This window comes from Musa acuminata, chromosome BXJ2-4, assembly GCF_036884655.1.
Source record: "Musa acuminata AAA Group cultivar baxijiao chromosome BXJ2-4, Cavendish_Baxijiao_AAA, whole genome shotgun sequence".
Lineage (NCBI taxonomy): Eukaryota > Viridiplantae > Streptophyta > Magnoliopsida > Zingiberales > Musaceae > Musa > Musa acuminata.
Window position 1 is genome coordinate 10,591,782 of NC_088341.1, and position 15,690 is coordinate 10,607,471.

Here is a 15,690-nt window from a genome sequence, read left to right on the forward strand (position 1 = left end):
GATCATTGAAAAGAACATACAAAACAAGAACAAGAACAAGAACAATGTCGTTCTTTTACTTGGAAAAAGAAAAGAAAATTAGCAAAACGACGCGAGGGTCAAAGTGTTCTTTGACACGTTTCTGGGCGTGACAACGAGATGTTTACGTTAGCAGGCCATAATTGATTGATAACCCGGACCGGCACGCCAACCACCGTCCACACGTGTGTCCAAAATGAAGCCACGTGGCCTCGACTTGTAAACGTCCGACCGACGTGCTACGATAAAATCCTAATCTAAGCTTGTCGATGTTCGATGCCATCACCTTCACGCCATGGCGCCGTTAAATATGTGGCCTCTTCTTGGGGCGGCTCCTTCCCCGACCCTCTCTTCTTCTTCTTCTTCCTCCTCTCTTCTCACGGATGCAGCATCCTCCTTCTCCTGTTGCTTCCGTTGCTGTGATGGAGTTCCGTGGTTCCAAATCCCCATTCGATTGTCTTCTATTAGGTAAAGTTCGTCATCGGAGTCTTCTGTAATCTGCGTAGATTCGTGCCTCTAACTGGTCTTCTTCTATATGTCAAGATCTCGATGACACCTTGTACTCTTCCACAATTGGCATCAGACAAGCTTGCAAGAAGAACATCGAAGGTGCCACCGATGAACACAAGCAGAGACGAAGCATCTAAAGATTCTCTGTTCCTCATATTTCATTGAAACTGTTGCTCGATGGTGTTTCTTTCTGCAGATTTTCTCGCTAGCAAATGCGGTGTATCAGAAGGACGAGCCTCCGCTCTTCGCGTCGAGCACTTTCGGTCCCACGGCAGCTCCCTCGCAGGCCTCCTTGTATTGCATACCCTCTCTGCGTTCTGAATCTTCGGTTGGCATGACCTTCTCGACGAAATTAGACTTGTAATTTTTGGTCCAATTGTTTCAGGCTCTCGGTTACGACGTACACCCTGACGAGTACCACAGGTACGATGGAGACCAATTCAACATGGGCTAAAGAGAAGGAAAATGCATTGACGAAGTAGCAGGAATAGACATGATGTTGTTCTTGATTTGTTTTATTTGATGGCGTCAGCTTCGTTCATGGGAGATTGCCGTACGAACTGATCCGACCTGATGCGGGGTTGCGGGAGCTTCTTCTCAGCATTCCCCAGCCCAAGATCGTACGCGTTTAACCTTACCTTCAAATTCGATGGCCTGTTGTGTATCATATCTTGTCTGAGAGATTGCTTTCGGGTGACGTAGCTGTTCACCAACTCGGATAGGCAGCACGCGAGGAGGACGCTGCGGAGGTTGGGCGTCGAGGAAGACTGCTTCCACCGCATCATTTGCTTCGAGACGATGAACCCCCACTTGTTTAAGGACGAGAGGGAAGCCGGGTCTTCCGGGCCATTACCGGCCACGAGGAACGTGGAGGTGATCCTTAAGCCCTCTGCGGCGGCGATGAAGATGGCCGTGTGGCTCGCTGGCTTCGCTCCTCATCGCACGGTTGGGACCAACCCAGCGATAACAGTGTATCTACCAGCTGAGGAAGAACAACATGTTTAACATTGTTCTCCTTTTGGGTGTATCAGCTGTTCGTGGATGACAACGAGAGGAATATTGCAGCAGGGAAAGCAATTGGCCTCCGGACCGCTCTGGTAATACCGCCACCATCTCCTTCTCCTGCTTTCCTTGGAGATTCCTATATAGAACAGAGCCATGTTTTGTTTCTGAAGGTCGGGAAGCGTGAGAGGACGAAGGAAGACGATTACTTGTTGGATAGCATCTCCGAGTTGAGGCAAGTGATACCGGAGATTTGGGGCGAGCAGGAGAAGAAGGGAGGTGGCGAGCACGGGGCGGTAACAACAATGAGGCGTGACTTGGATTCCATCAGGGAAACCACCCCGATCGGCGCTTAGTCGCCATCACCTCATGGCCGGCATCGACAGCACGCCAAACTCTACTGCTCCTGCGTCGCCATCGCCATTGCTTTGGACAGCGATCTATGTGATCCTTCTTCCTCGTGCATTGCTGACAGGATCTGCATCCTCTCCTCCGTCATCTTCTCCGCTACTGTGACGCTGATGGCGGCCACTGGCGGTAGAGGTTGCTTGTTGTATGGCCTAAAGATTACGCTGATTGATGGACGCGATTGAGATGTACTGAATGGACCCAAGTTTGCGTAACATGTTTAATGCAACGTAAAATTTAACGTGAAATTACTGCGTAACTCAAAAGCTTAAGCTATCAAGAAAACGATGGATCAATTTATAGCATAATTGTTGGATTCTGTCATCAAACAATAAATATAGTTTTTCATGTGTGTGTGAGATAGATAGAGATGAAAACTGAACACCAAGTAATTATTGATCCTCGAGGATGCAAACCAAAGTTTCCAACAACAACATCCAAAGTTGGAAAACGAAAATAGTTAATGACCAGTGTTGTAGTTTTAGACTTTGCGAGATCGCACGGCACTTGTGCAACTAGCAAATTCAGAGCCTTGAACTTTCTCAAGAACGTGAGAGAGGCTTTCTGGCCAAAAAGAAGTGTATTGGTGTGAAGATCTCCTTCCTGCAACAAGAAACAAATTGGAGGCCACCTCAAGAAGAACCACCGATATCTGATGGTGTCTCTACAAGCACAAACGTAGCAATCTGTCTCACCTTCCACCTTCCACAAGCCCCTCGGCGGCCGTCTCCAGGAATGATGAGACTCTCGCGCTTCCTGCCGGCGCAATGCGAACAAATTCCAGAGCCTTGACCTTCAAAATAAAACAGCAAGCATTATCCACTTCAACAAGAGCAAATGCGTCGGACTGTGATCTGGTCTTGGATAAGTGGAAGCGTTCTCTACCATGGCTCTAGTAATCCCTCTCCCAAAAGCCGTCAAGCGGAAGCCACTGAGGGAGAACCGGTTTACATCCAATGGCGAGTACCAAGGTATAGGAGAACCCACCGCAAGATCCCTCGCCCATACGACCTTAAAAGGAAGCCAAGCAAAGAGGATGTGAACATGTGCCAGACTGATGAGGGGCATGTGATCCTTTTTACCTCGAATCCTGCAAGTTTCAGTGCATCAACACATTCTCTTGTGGTCTTTATATCTGGGAGTCCATTGCCAAGCTCGATTTCGGCCTTTATTTTCTGGTGACTTTGGTTGTTTGGATCGAAGTGATCGGTCATGAACCATTCAGATGCGGCAAAGCACTGGCCGGGCTTCAGCACCCTACAGATCTCTCTGTAGCAGGCTACCTGCTCATGTATGTCACAAGTCCAAGATCACCCATGATTGTATCAAGAGATGGTCACCATTAATCCGAAAATAGCCGAGACAAACTCATAAGAGAAAGCATTACTGGATCTGGTGCATGGCAAAGTGCATCGAACGCGTAGATGCCGTCGAACTCGTTATCCGAAAATGGCATTTTCAGGAAGTCAGCCTGCACTTGTGTTCTCTTCTTTACGTGAAGATTTGGAAAGAAAGAAATAGAATACACCACTAATCATACGAAGGATTGAAACAGACCTTAACAAAGTTGCACGAATGACTTAATCCCGCTAATCGGTTGAGCTCCTGAAAATGATATTTGTTAGAACCCCAAAAAAATTAAAATGAGTGAAATATGTAAAACTAGACTTAGAAAGGCCGTCGCTAATGTCACTGATATGCACAGATTTAAAAGGGACATGCACTTACTTCTCCTCTGGAAATCTGATATTCATTGTTGTTGATCCCTGTAACGGAAGTTAAGCTGCAAAGATCCAAAGAAGTCATAATCACAATTGCATTGTCATGTTCAGCAGACATCAAGCTGACCATACTCATCTACAGGTTTCTAAGTAGGTATCAATCTCATGGGCACACTTGTGTAAGAAGGTATCAACAATGGTTCCCAAAGAAACCAGTTCTAGCCAAGATAGTTAAAGAAAAGGCTGAATTACCAGCAAGAAAAAAAAGCATTCTCATGATTTGAGCATACCTAAACCTAGCAATCTCTCTTAGAGGTCCACCGATTCCGGAACCCACATCCAGAACCTGCATTAAAGCAAAAATCGGAAGGTGTATGTAAATAAGTTACTCGATTAGAGTCAAATATAAGAAGAAAGATGACAACCTTCATCCCAGGTTTCAGTCCTAGTTGTAAGGCAATGAAGTGCTCATGGCGCTTAATGCTTTCGCCAAGAGACTCCCCTTTCCATCTTGAGAAAATAAACTTAGAATTTCAGTTTCTGTTTTTGCATACTAAAAATCATGAAATCTATGCAATCAGATATGTGGATGAATTAAGTTCAGCAGTATAGGGCAAGTGCATGCCTGGGAGCAAAATGGAATGACTGTCCCCAACCAAATTCATAGAAGCTTGTGGCAAGATCATAGTACTTATTTACCTGAAGTATGAGGAAGACATCACAAACCGTCACAAGACTTTTTTTGACAAAACAAATAATTCATTGCAATGCCACAAATTTGATTTTTTTGAGGAGCAAACTACACGTCTGGCAACACAAATAACTATGAAAATGAGTAATATTGTAACTTTGGTAAAAAAAACTACAGAAATCAGATATGCTTGTCCGAGCCGAGAGTAGTTCGTACGAATGAGAATCGCATTCCCTATAATTGTATCCCTGAACTCATGATCTTATTGCTGTCACTCTCGGAAGCTTATTTGAGTACCCATCGACAGAGCACAATGTAACTAATGTTTCACAAAGATTACTGAAAATTCAACTATGCACATGAAACTTCAAATCTGCAGAACAAACAATGGGTCTGAAGTAGTCAAAGTAACAGCAGCAGCATAATTGTCACTCTATGCTGCAGTTGAGTGCGAATATATGATTATTTCACTTTAAAATGTCATACGGATGCGACCGTAATTCTTAAAAGTCATAGCGAATGCGGTTTCAGTGTCCAGATAAATTTCTCATAAAAAATAAGATAAAGAATGAAACTGGTAGTACTTCATACAAATTAATCCTGATTCCTAAAATTGTCACTCTATGGTTCATACAAATAAATTGACCCGTTGACCGAGCACAAACATGTCACAAAGATTACTGAAAATTCAATTATGCACATGAAACCTCAAATCTGCAGGACACCATTGGGTCTGAAGTAGTCAAAGTGACAACAGCAGCATAATTGTCACTCTATGCTGCAGTTGATCATGAATATATGATTATTTCACCTTAAAATGTCATAACGGATGCGACGGTAATTCTTAAAAGTCATGGCAAATACAATTTCATTGTCCAAATAAATTTCTCATAAAAAAAGAAGTTAAAGAATGAAACTTGTACTTCATTCAAATCAATCCTGATTCCTAAACTTGTCACTCTATGCTTCATAAAAATAAATTGACCCGTTGACGGAGCACAATATGACTAATGTTTCACAAAGATTACTGAAAATTCAATCATGCACATGAAACTTCAAATCTGCAGGACACCAATGGGTCTGAAGTAGTCAAAGTGACAACAGCAGCATAATTGTCACTCTATGCTGCATTTGATCACGAATATATATTATTATTTCACCTTAAAATGTCATGCCTATGCGATGGTAATTCTTAAAAGTCACAGCGAATACAGTTTCAGTGTCCAAATAAATTTCTCATAAAAAAGAAGAAGATAAAGAATGAAACTTGGACTTCATACAAATCAATCCTGATTCCTGAAAAATAACTTGAATAGGCAGAAAATTTGGCATGTCCTATGCTAGGCAATACAATTGAGGCGCATAGATGATCGGATAGGCAGTCCAGTTTGCAAATAACATACCATATCACTGTAGTTTGCTTTTCTTGTTTCCTCTTCACCACCAAAGCAGACATGATATTTTTCGTACCTAAACAAACAGTAAGGCATCGAAAAATACTCATCACTCTGAAAATTTATGCCTCAGGAAACTGCAATCTTTAAGCCAAGTGCACAGTATCGCGGAGCAAATACGAGGCCGACTCGAAAAAAATTTCAACATTTTTTTGCATCACAAAAATCATGCCTTCCTTCTTAGGCCAGTGATCGGAAAAGGTGATTAGTTCCACTACCATTTTCTTGCAACATTTATTTGATGTAAGGATGCGGCAACATGGATTCACCAGGGTACATGCTTTCACAAGGGAAAACAAGGACGCATCTAATGCGCTAAAGCATCCGCAAGCCAAGTTGCAGTGCAGTCACAAATCAAGGTTTCAGTTCAGTGCAAAAGCTGGTACTTAAGCGCTGTTCGCTGCAGCCTAAGAATGACATGCCAAACAGAACTGATCCTGAATAAGATGAACAGAGAAATATACCGATCCACAGCGGACTGCACGTCTTCCTTCTTGATCGACCCTCCCACTCTCGTAGCGAGATCCATAGCACCGGATTTCGACATCTCGCGATCACCACTCTGTTGTCCACCGAGTCTGTTGATACAAACTATGGGAAGAATCAAAGACGACTAGATAGAGTTAAAGATATAGCATTTAGTTAGATGAATAATGCAGCAAAAGAAGCAGTTGGGTTCTGAAAAGAAAGGCCACAGAGTTCTTTAAAACAAGACCCACTTCAAATTGTACAGAAAGACACACATCAAGAAACCATGCGATGGATTTGGACAGTTCGAAGATTAGTTATGTTTACAGTTCCCGCTATTAGTTTTACTTGCGGTAACATTAGAAATAATATCTCATGGATTCAAAAAGGAGAATTAACATTGGCAAAAATATAAACCATAATGAAATTGGAGGGAGGAACATATATGAAAGGCAATGGCTGATCGACGCATTAGCATTGCTGATACGTACTTTTGCCTCTACGTGAGAATATTGACATTGTGGCGCGCGAACGAGGCGGGAATCCGACCGAGATCGGGTGCGTCCGTGGTGATCGGATCGATCCAAGGGTGCAGCTGAGCCAAGTCCATTTAAGGATAGATTCGAGTTCAGATCGAGCTTGCTGTTCTTTAATTGGCTGAGCCGACAGATTTTTTCTTCCCAGCTGTTGGATTTATGTGTGGTATTATTGATACTTATCCTCTCCTTCATGGCAGTCACACATGATGGCCCACAGCCCATATCTCATCGGTCGACCGCCGGGAGAGGAACATCCCCATACGGCAAAGCCATCCTCCCATGGCTGCTCTCTCGTTCGGCCCTCCTCTTCGCGGAGTCCACAGCAGTCGCCTCCACCCCATCAAGCCCACGCCCAGGGTGGTGAAGCAGTCTCCGCCATGCCGAAGCCAGCTGTCGGCGGGGCCTGCCGGGGGCGGGGGAGAGAATGAGAAGGAGAAGCGGAGAAGCAAGGAGGGGAAGTCATGGAGGGGGCTGTTGGTGGAGATGTACGGTGAGGCTGGCAAGCTGGGGACGGGACTGATGGAGGGCTTGTCACCCAAGCAGAAGGGGGATTGGAAGGACGTACTGCTCATGAGCTTCTCTTTTGCCGTGTACGTCTACATCTCCCAGAAGATTGTGTGTGCTTATTGTGCATGGATGTCCATGATCAATCACCCTTGACATCTGTGTAGTTTCTTTTGCTTTTTGTGTACATACATATTGTGTATGTACATATATATGTTGCAGGAGCTTTCCTTACAATAAATAAGATTGACTGGCAGTGAATACTTTTTGTTTATTGACATGTAGTATATATATATGTATATTTTATATTTTTTAGGGGACAGGAAGATATGGAGTCATAAATAGCATCACCCTCGACCAACAGTAATTATGCTATACAAGTTTTGATTGATCTTCTTTTCTATTATTTTTTTGGGCTCAGTTCTCACCACAATGATCGGTGACCTTTGGGTGAGCTGCAATCATTTTGAAAGGTAAAAGAAAAGTGTATAATGATTGCACTGTTGAATAGTGATAAATATGCTTGAGATTGCTTAAAGACTATTATGGAGTCTACACACAGATAGATAGCATCAACCTCAATCAGCAATAATCATGCTATAAAAGTTTTGATCGTTCTTTTTTCCTATTATTTTTTCGGGGTTTAGATCACAGCACAATGATCAGTGACCTTTGGTTGAGCTGTGATCATCATTTTGAGAGGCAGAAGAAAGTGTATATTGATTGCACTGTTGAATCATGATACAATGGTGATAAACATGCTCGAGATTCCTTAAGATGATCAAAAGACTATGATAGATAGATAGCATCACCCTCGACCATCAATAATTATGCTATAAAAGTTTTGATCGTTCCTTTTTCCTTTTATTTTGTTGGGTCTATAGATCTCAGCACAGTGATTGGTGTACCTTTGGTTGAGCTGTAATCATTTCGAGAGGCAAAAGAAAGTGTCTATTGATTGCACTGTTGATTCATGATAAAATGGTGATCAACATGCTTGAGATTCCTTAGATGATCAAAAGACTATTATGGTGTCTCTCTTCTAACTTGATTGAATGACAACTATCTTATGACAAGATTAATTTGGAAAACCTATAGACTCAAATGAGAACAAATAATTTTTACTCTAGGATAAGAAATCTTTCCTACCCTTTTTCTTCTTCTTCTTCCTCTTCTTCTTCTTCTTTTTATAATTGTTGTTCTTATCATTTATTATTATTGCTATATCCTTATTGCGTGTAGATCGTTGTTTTCTTTTCCTTTTTGTTTATTTATATATATTTAGTTAGTATTTCTATTTTCTTCTTTCTTTCCTTATTATTCTTGTTTCTTATTCTTTTCTCTTTGCTCACAATTATTATTATTATTATTATTATTATTATTATTATTACTATCATTATTGGTCATGAGATTTTTTTAGATCCTATTTTATTTTTTGTATAAATAAAGAGTATAGAAAACCTTAAATACAAAACCCTAATACACCTTTGTTTTTCCTTTCAAAGTAGCCCTTATCCATCATGATTTTATTATGCTAGAAGGATCAACAATAAGTTCAAAGTTGACTTATGTTAAATTTTATATGACATCATAGTAAGTCCAAACTGATTAAGATAAAACATCAAGTTGCTGATCCTTTTTCTTTTTTTTTCTAAAATCACTTAAGTAATTAAATATATAATATCAAATAACTAGTTTTTTTTTTGTTTTTTGTTTACAATCAATCCAAATAAACTCGAATCTATTATGATTTAGGGAAAGAAAAATTCAATTTACAAAATTTACTGATTCATAATTCATAAATCATACTTAGACTTCAAGTATAGTTAAATCATATCTAATCGTGGAAACACTACACTCCCCCTCCCCTATCTTAGTTTCGCACTAATACACATCAATAATAAAAGATATTCATGTCGATCAAAGCATTATAAACATCCATAAATTATATATAAAGAAAAATTGTAGCAAAAGGATCGATGCTACAGAGATAAAACATTATATTTTCCATATAAGACAGGAGCAATAAAAAAATATGAATCTCTACCTTTCTCCCTCTTGGCGAAGCTGGACAGTCTTCGAAAGTGGTGGTGATGCAGTATGTATATATACGGAGAAGAGGATTAGTCCTAATTCTGCAGCCCTTTATTAGATAATAAATGACGTTATAAGATGACATTACTGGTATGAAAGAGAAAGGGAAAAGATGCATGAACCTATAAAATATGATTCTCTTGCAATTTATGTTTTCTATATTCGATATTTTTTTAGAAAAATAATCTTTGTTAAACAAAAAAAAAACTTTTAAGTTTACTAATCAACTCAATTGGCCACCCGATTACACACCTATTGAAATGTTTACAATTGAATTCGCCAAAATTCACAATGATATGCATGATATTAGATGTATCATCCATTATCTTGTAGGATATTTCTAATTATTTTTATTTAAATAAAATTATATTAGTTTAGGGAGTCTTTCAATTTCTATAAGTTGTCGCGATACAGCATATAGAATATTTTAATCTTCTTTCCTTAAATAGACTATGAACAAAAAAAGAAAATAAATAATGAAAATAGGGAAAGAATGTACAAGAAAGAGAGATTATCTGGATGACGAAGTTTGATAAGCAAATCTGAAAATTCAATTTCTTTTAAGAATACCAAAAACAATATATTTGGTTAGCCCTATACAACTGTATGTTTCTTCTTGTTAGTGTTTTCTTCTTCTTCTTCTTCTTCTTCTTCTTCTTATATTTAAGCCTATAAAAAGATGTCAAAATATTATATTGAAACTCATCTTCTCTTCTTATATTTAAGCTTATAAAAAGATATCAAAATATTATATTGAAACATAAAAAATAAAGTCACAATTAAGTTGCTTCTTGTATGTGTGCAGGGTACGAGGAATATATGTTCCATCGTTCATGTGTGAGATGAGCGGAGATAAGAGACATTTATCCTAAGAGTTATGAGACATTTAACCTAAGAGTTGTTTTAGAAGTTATTTCACCAAATCTACAAGTTAATAGTGTAAAGTAGCTCAAAACCTTATTTTTTTTCAATTAATTATAAAAAATAAATGAACAAAAGGAGGGGAAAAATTATCAATCTATACCAAAAGTATATTATCATTACTCCCATAAAAAGTGAGTCTGAAAGTCAATTACTCCCAAAAAAAAAACCAACTACAATTTTATTTGATCTTATTTTTCTCCTTATTATTTTTTCTTATAATAAAAGACCATTAAAACAGATCAAAATATTATAATATAATATTAAAAATTTTATATTATATGTTTTTCCTGATGATATGATTTCATAGTTCATGTGCATAATGTCTAGAGGCACAGGATTTTTATCATAAGTGTTCTATGTTATTTTTTCTCTTTATTTTTTATATAAAAATTAAAAATAAACTTATTGTTACTCGACCTACTTAAGATTTGATATCAAAGCAAAATAATTTTAGTTATTTAATATTTAAATATATTTTCGTTATTTTAGAGAGTTTTTGTAAATCTATAAATGGAATGTAATCATTTTACAAGAAATGGAACATAAAGAAGGGGGGATACTCGATAAGCAAATCCGAAATTTGATCTTCTCCAAAAATACAAAATACAATGTATTTGATAAGAGTATTTTCCTGTTTCATATTATTATTATTTTCTTTATATTTAAGGCTTATGAAAAGATGTTAGAATAAATGGAACCACCTATAGATATTCTTTTATGTGAGTCGACATTGTAATCTATGATGAGAGTTCTCTGCAGTTAATCCACTTTGAGGACTTCTCGCTGTGATTAGGGGATAAGCCAAAATTGAAAGCATGAGAATCTCAATCAGGAAGTCGATAGCACAAAAGAAATCACATTTATTCCTTTATATCCCCTCACCAAATCAGACGAGAAAGAAGTGTGTCATGTAGAAGTTGCATGATGGCTCCTCTGTTAGTAATATTTGATGCAAAAATGTGTTTCTAAATTATTATAATAGAAACATAATAAAAACTAATGCGGAAATGAAATAACGTACCTCTAGCAATTGTTGTTAATAATTTTTGCAACGGTTTTTTCTTAAACTTTGGTACTTCTCGGCTCAGAACTCTTGCTTTAGATGGTGTAGAAAATCCTTTTGACTTCAAACAGATGTTGAGCCCAGGGATCAAAATCCTCGTTTATATAGATGTTCTCTCATCAAGAATATTTATTATCACCAACTCATAACGTTCAAGAATTAATTCAAATTTATAACGTTCGGACCATAATGAAGAATTTTAATGATATTAAATATTTAATAATAATAGTTACATTTAGAATAAAAAATTAAAATATTTAAAACATAATAAATAAAGAAATTGAATAATGAACTTAATGAGAATGATTCAATTATTATTAAATAAAATATTTAATAATAACGGTTACATTCTCTCACTTGATCCATACGTTTAACTTAATAATTTGAATTAATCTTTATCGAACAACTTTCTTAAGAAATAAATACATGAATCATAGTGATAAGTCCTCTAAGAGTAAGGATTATCATCCATGTATCACGATGCATTTAGTTTCTTAATCTTAATGTGGTAATATTACTTAATGAATAAACCTTATGTTTATTCTTGGTCCAATAATAATATATTTTTTCAAAATAATGTGCACATGAATGAGAAAATATCATAATATATAAGAGTTTTAATATCATTACAAAGTGAAACTAAGTCTAATTTTCTCTACATGATCCTTGAATTTCAGAAGTGGCATGCCTTTAGTCAAAGTATCAACAATCATCAATTCAGTGCTAATATACTCAATGACCACTTTTTTTCTTTTACACATTCTCTTATGGCTAAATAATTAATGTCGATGTGTTTACTTAACTTTCACTTTTATTATTTTTAGTCATAAATATAACAACTGAATTATTACAGAAAATTTTTAATGGCCTAGAAATAGAATCCATGATTCTAAGCCCGGAAATGAAATTCTTAAGTCATATACCATGTGAAGTAGCCTCAAAACAGGAGACAAACTCAGCTTCCATGGTAGAAGTAGCAATTAAGGTCTGCTTAGAGCTTCTCCAAGAAATAGCTCTACCAGTCATCATAAAAATATATCTTGATATTGATTTACGAGAATCAACACAACCGGTGAAGTCTGAATCTGAGTAACCAATCATATCCAGATTGTTTGTATGTTTATGCAAAAGCATGTAATCTTTGGTTTCTTGTAGATACCTCATCACTTTCTTTTCAGCTCTCCAGTGGTCCATACCTGGATTACTCTGATATCGTCCTAACATCCCTACAACAAATATAATATCAGGTCTAGTATAGACCTGAGCATACAAAAAGCTTCTTATGACAAAAGCATATGAGATGTTTTTCATTGATTCTCTTTCAAGGTTGTTCTTTGGGCATTGGTTCAAATTGAACTTATCACCTTTCATAATGGGAGCAATACTTGGTGAACAATCCTTCATCCAAAATCTTTCTAAAAGTTTATTGAGATAGGTTTCTTGTGATAGACCTAAAATACCTCGAGGTCTATCTCTATGGATCTTAATACCAATGACATAAGATGCTTCACATATATCCTTCATGTCAAAATTTTTAAAAATGAATTGTTTCACCTCGTGCAACAAACACTTATCGTTGGTTGCAAGCAAAATATCATCTACTTATAAAATAAGGAAATATATTTTACTCCCACTGACCTTCTGGTATATGCATTGGTCCATGAGATTTTCAACAAATCCGAATGAATAAATCACTTCATAGAATTTAAAATATCATCGGCGAGACTTGTTTTAAATCTGTTGAATCTCGTATTTTGATGATGAAACTACTTGATATATGTTTATGATTTAATCTGCGTTTTGAGTGACGTAGGATGCTTCGATCAGGATGAGACAATTAAAGCAGGAAAATCATGTTGTGCCGGAGGAACATGTCAGAAGATTGGACGTCGGGCCGGTGGATCGGTCGACATATCGACAGAAGGCTTCGGGCCGTGGACTCGGGCATCGGGCCAAGAAGAGAGGGTATTGTGCCAAGGATATCGGAGTTGCGGAGTCAACTGGCCGATTGGGCAATAGGTTGCAGGAGAGGACGATGCGCCGAAGAATCGGACGAAGCATCGAGGGACCAATGACATGCCGGACAACTTGGTTAATTACTTAGGATTAATTGTCTCGATCGCAGTTTTGTTTTAAGTGTGCAGGATTAACTACGATGGAAGAAAGACATGCAGCAGGAGTTGCGCCTGAGTCAAGACAATGATCACGTTGGGAGTTCGAGAGTTCGACGGAAGTTCGGACAATCGTCGGAGGTTCTGCGGGAACAAATCCGAGAAGTCCATGAGCTTGCCAAAGAAGCTCGTCGGAACTCGCCAAGTGGATCGTCGCAAGTCCAGGAGTTTGCCGGAAGTCCGCAGGATTATCACCGAGGGTTCATCGGATGATCAACGGAAGCTCGCTGGAAGAAGCGATTGACGCACCGGAGCAAGTTGCAGTAAATGTCTTAGGAAATATCGTAGTTAGTACAAAGATTAAGTTGGAAATGGGAGGTGATCCCATTAACTTAATCTTGGGGCAATTGGGCCCCTGAAAAACCCAAATTGGGCCGAATGGATCAACCTATTCGGACCCTGATTTCTGCCAGGCGGTTGAACCGCCCAAGCCAGGAGGTGGCACCGCCTGGGCTCAGTCTCCGAGCGAGACTGGGCGGTGCAACCGCCCCAGCCAAGAGGTGGCACCGCTTGGGCTCGGTCTCCGAGCTCTGGCAGGAGGTGCAACCGCCTCAGTCAGGCGGTGGCACCGCCTGAGCTCGGTCTTCGAGCTCTGACAGGAGGTGCAATCGCCCCTGACAAGAGGTGGCACCGCCCAGAGGCTCAGTCTTCGAGCTCTGCTAGGCGGTGCAATCGCCAGATCTTGGAATTCCGGGAATTAACAGTTTTGAGCTCCAAATTCAAACCGGGTTGGGGCCTATAAATACCCCACCCTTTCAGCACTGAAAGAGCACCCAAAAACCACCGGAATTCTGATTTTACTTTGTGATTTTTAGAGCTCAAAAGTGTTGTATGAGTTGAAAGTTCTTCTTCCTCTTTTCTTCCAAGTTCTAATCTGTTAAGAGAGGAAAGAAAATTCTGTAAGGGTTGTCTCCTAAGCCCGTCAAAAGGAGTGAAACTGTAAAAGGATGGTTGGCCTTCGCCTATTGAAGGAAGGCCTCTAGTTGACGTCGGTGACCTCGTCGATGGAGGAAGCCAAAAGTGGAGTAGGTCAAGATTGACCGAACCAATCTAAATCTCGGTTTGCATTTACTTTGAGCATATTATCTTTACTGCAAACCTCCTCAAAAGCTTACTGCTTTCTGCGCATATACGATCGGGTTTCAAGCTTTGCACTTTCTGAATCGGCGTTTAGACGTAAATCAATTTTATCGTACGATCATCATATTTCAGTTTGTGTTTACGTTTTGATTTCTATCATAACTGCAAACTACCTTTATATCCTTGCTTTAACTACATCTCGCTTAATCAAGTGATTTACGAATCAGCATTTAGACGTAAATCAGTTTTTTTCGTACGAATATCATATTTCAGTTTGCGCCTACTATCTGATTTGAACCATAACTGCAAACTGCATTTATATCTTTGCTGTATCTCGCTTAATCAAAAGTTAAAGTGATTTACGAATCGGCTTTCTTACCGAAATCACTTTTATCGAACGAACGCAGTTTTTTTTTAGAAGGTTTTCCGCTACACTAATTCACCCCCCCCCCCCCCTCTTAGTGCTCTTGATCCTAACAATTGGTATCAGAGGTATTTCTCATTTTGGATTTACACCCGAGAGAAATGGCTCTTCATGGCTTTCAAGAGGGCTTATCGATTGTTCGTCCACCGTTGTTTAATGGATTGGACTACACTTATTGGAAAACTCGAATGAGAGTTTTCTTAATTTCTATGAATTTGAATTTATGGAATATCGTTGAAAACGGTTTTCAACTTCCCTCTAAACCGATGAACGAATGGTCGGATTTGGAGAAGAAGTATTTTTCTTTAAACGTAAAGGCTATGAATGCCTTATTTTGTGCTTTGGACAAAAATGAGTTTAATTGGATTTCTACGTGCGAAACGGCTTTTGACATTTGGCAAACACTTGAAATCACGCACGAGGGAACTAGTAGAGTCAAAGACTCAAAAGTTAACATTTTATTGCATGATTTTGAGTTTTTTCGAATGCAACCAAGCGAGACTATAGGCGACATGTACACCCGTTTCACGGATGTCGTCAATAGTTTAAGAGCTCTTGGAAAATATTTTTCGGATTTTGAACTCATAAACAAGATTTTGCGTTCTCTTTATAAGAAGTG

General features: G+C 38.7%; 2 protein-coding genes across 2 annotated transcripts; one reads left to right on the forward strand and one right to left on the reverse strand.

Annotated features, from left to right (window-relative positions):
* Positions 1-325: 325 nt before the first annotated feature.
* On the forward strand, positions 326-2,129 carry LOC135609971 (uncharacterized). The gene is made up of 8 exons (XM_065103829.1): positions 326-486; positions 562-627; positions 725-822; positions 914-951; positions 1,061-1,148; positions 1,231-1,473; positions 1,560-1,625; positions 1,704-2,129. Exons 1-8 carry the CDS (start codon positions 402-404, stop codon positions 1,884-1,886), a joined length of 867 nt encoding a protein of 288 aa, XP_064959901.1. The 5' UTR covers positions 326-401; the 3' UTR covers positions 1,887-2,129.
* Positions 2,130-2,305: 176 nt separating this feature from the next.
* Positions 2,306-9,395, reverse strand: LOC135609970 (cycloartenol-C-24-methyltransferase 1-like). The gene is made up of 13 exons (XM_065103828.1): positions 9,363-9,395; positions 6,269-6,382; positions 5,754-5,820; positions 4,285-4,358; positions 4,085-4,169; positions 3,950-4,005; positions 3,667-3,721; positions 3,496-3,543; positions 3,326-3,409; positions 3,021-3,221; positions 2,824-2,949; positions 2,634-2,731; positions 2,306-2,541 (listed from the first exon to the last, which is right to left on the reverse strand). Exons 2-13 carry the CDS (start codon positions 6,349-6,351, stop codon positions 2,481-2,483), a joined length of 1,038 nt encoding a protein of 345 aa, XP_064959900.1. The 5' UTR covers positions 6,352-6,382; positions 9,363-9,395; the 3' UTR covers positions 2,306-2,480.
* Between the last annotated feature and the right edge of the window lie 6,295 nt (positions 9,396-15,690).

What these genes read in the sequence shown, in the direction of transcription:
- LOC135609971 (XM_065103829.1), top strand. Translation starts at nt 402, where the DNA reads ATGCAGCATCCTCCTTCTCCTGTTGCTTCCGTTGCTGTGATGGAGTTC. An exon ending in ATTCGATTGTCTTCTATTAG is followed by an intron (nt 487 to 561) that starts GTAAAGTTCGTC and finishes CTATATGTCAAG; the next exon opens with ATCTCGATGACACCTTGTAC. An exon ending in CACCCTGACGAGTACCACAG is followed by an intron (nt 952 to 1,060) that starts GTACGATGGAGA and finishes TGATGGCGTCAG; the next exon opens with CTTCGTTCATGGGAGATTGC.
- LOC135609970 (XM_065103828.1), bottom strand. Translation starts at nt 6,351, where the DNA reads ATGTCGAAATCCGGTGCTATGGATCTCGCTACGAGAGTGGGAGGGTCG. An exon ending in AAGCAAACTACAGTGATATG is followed by an intron (nt 4,359 to 5,753) that starts GTATGTTATTTG and finishes CTCATACTTCAG; the next exon opens with GTAAATAAGTACTATGATCT. An exon ending in AGAGAGATTGCTAGGTTTAG is followed by an intron (nt 3,722 to 3,949) that starts GTATGCTCAAAT and finishes GGATCTTTGCAG; the next exon opens with CTTAACTTCCGTTACAGGGA.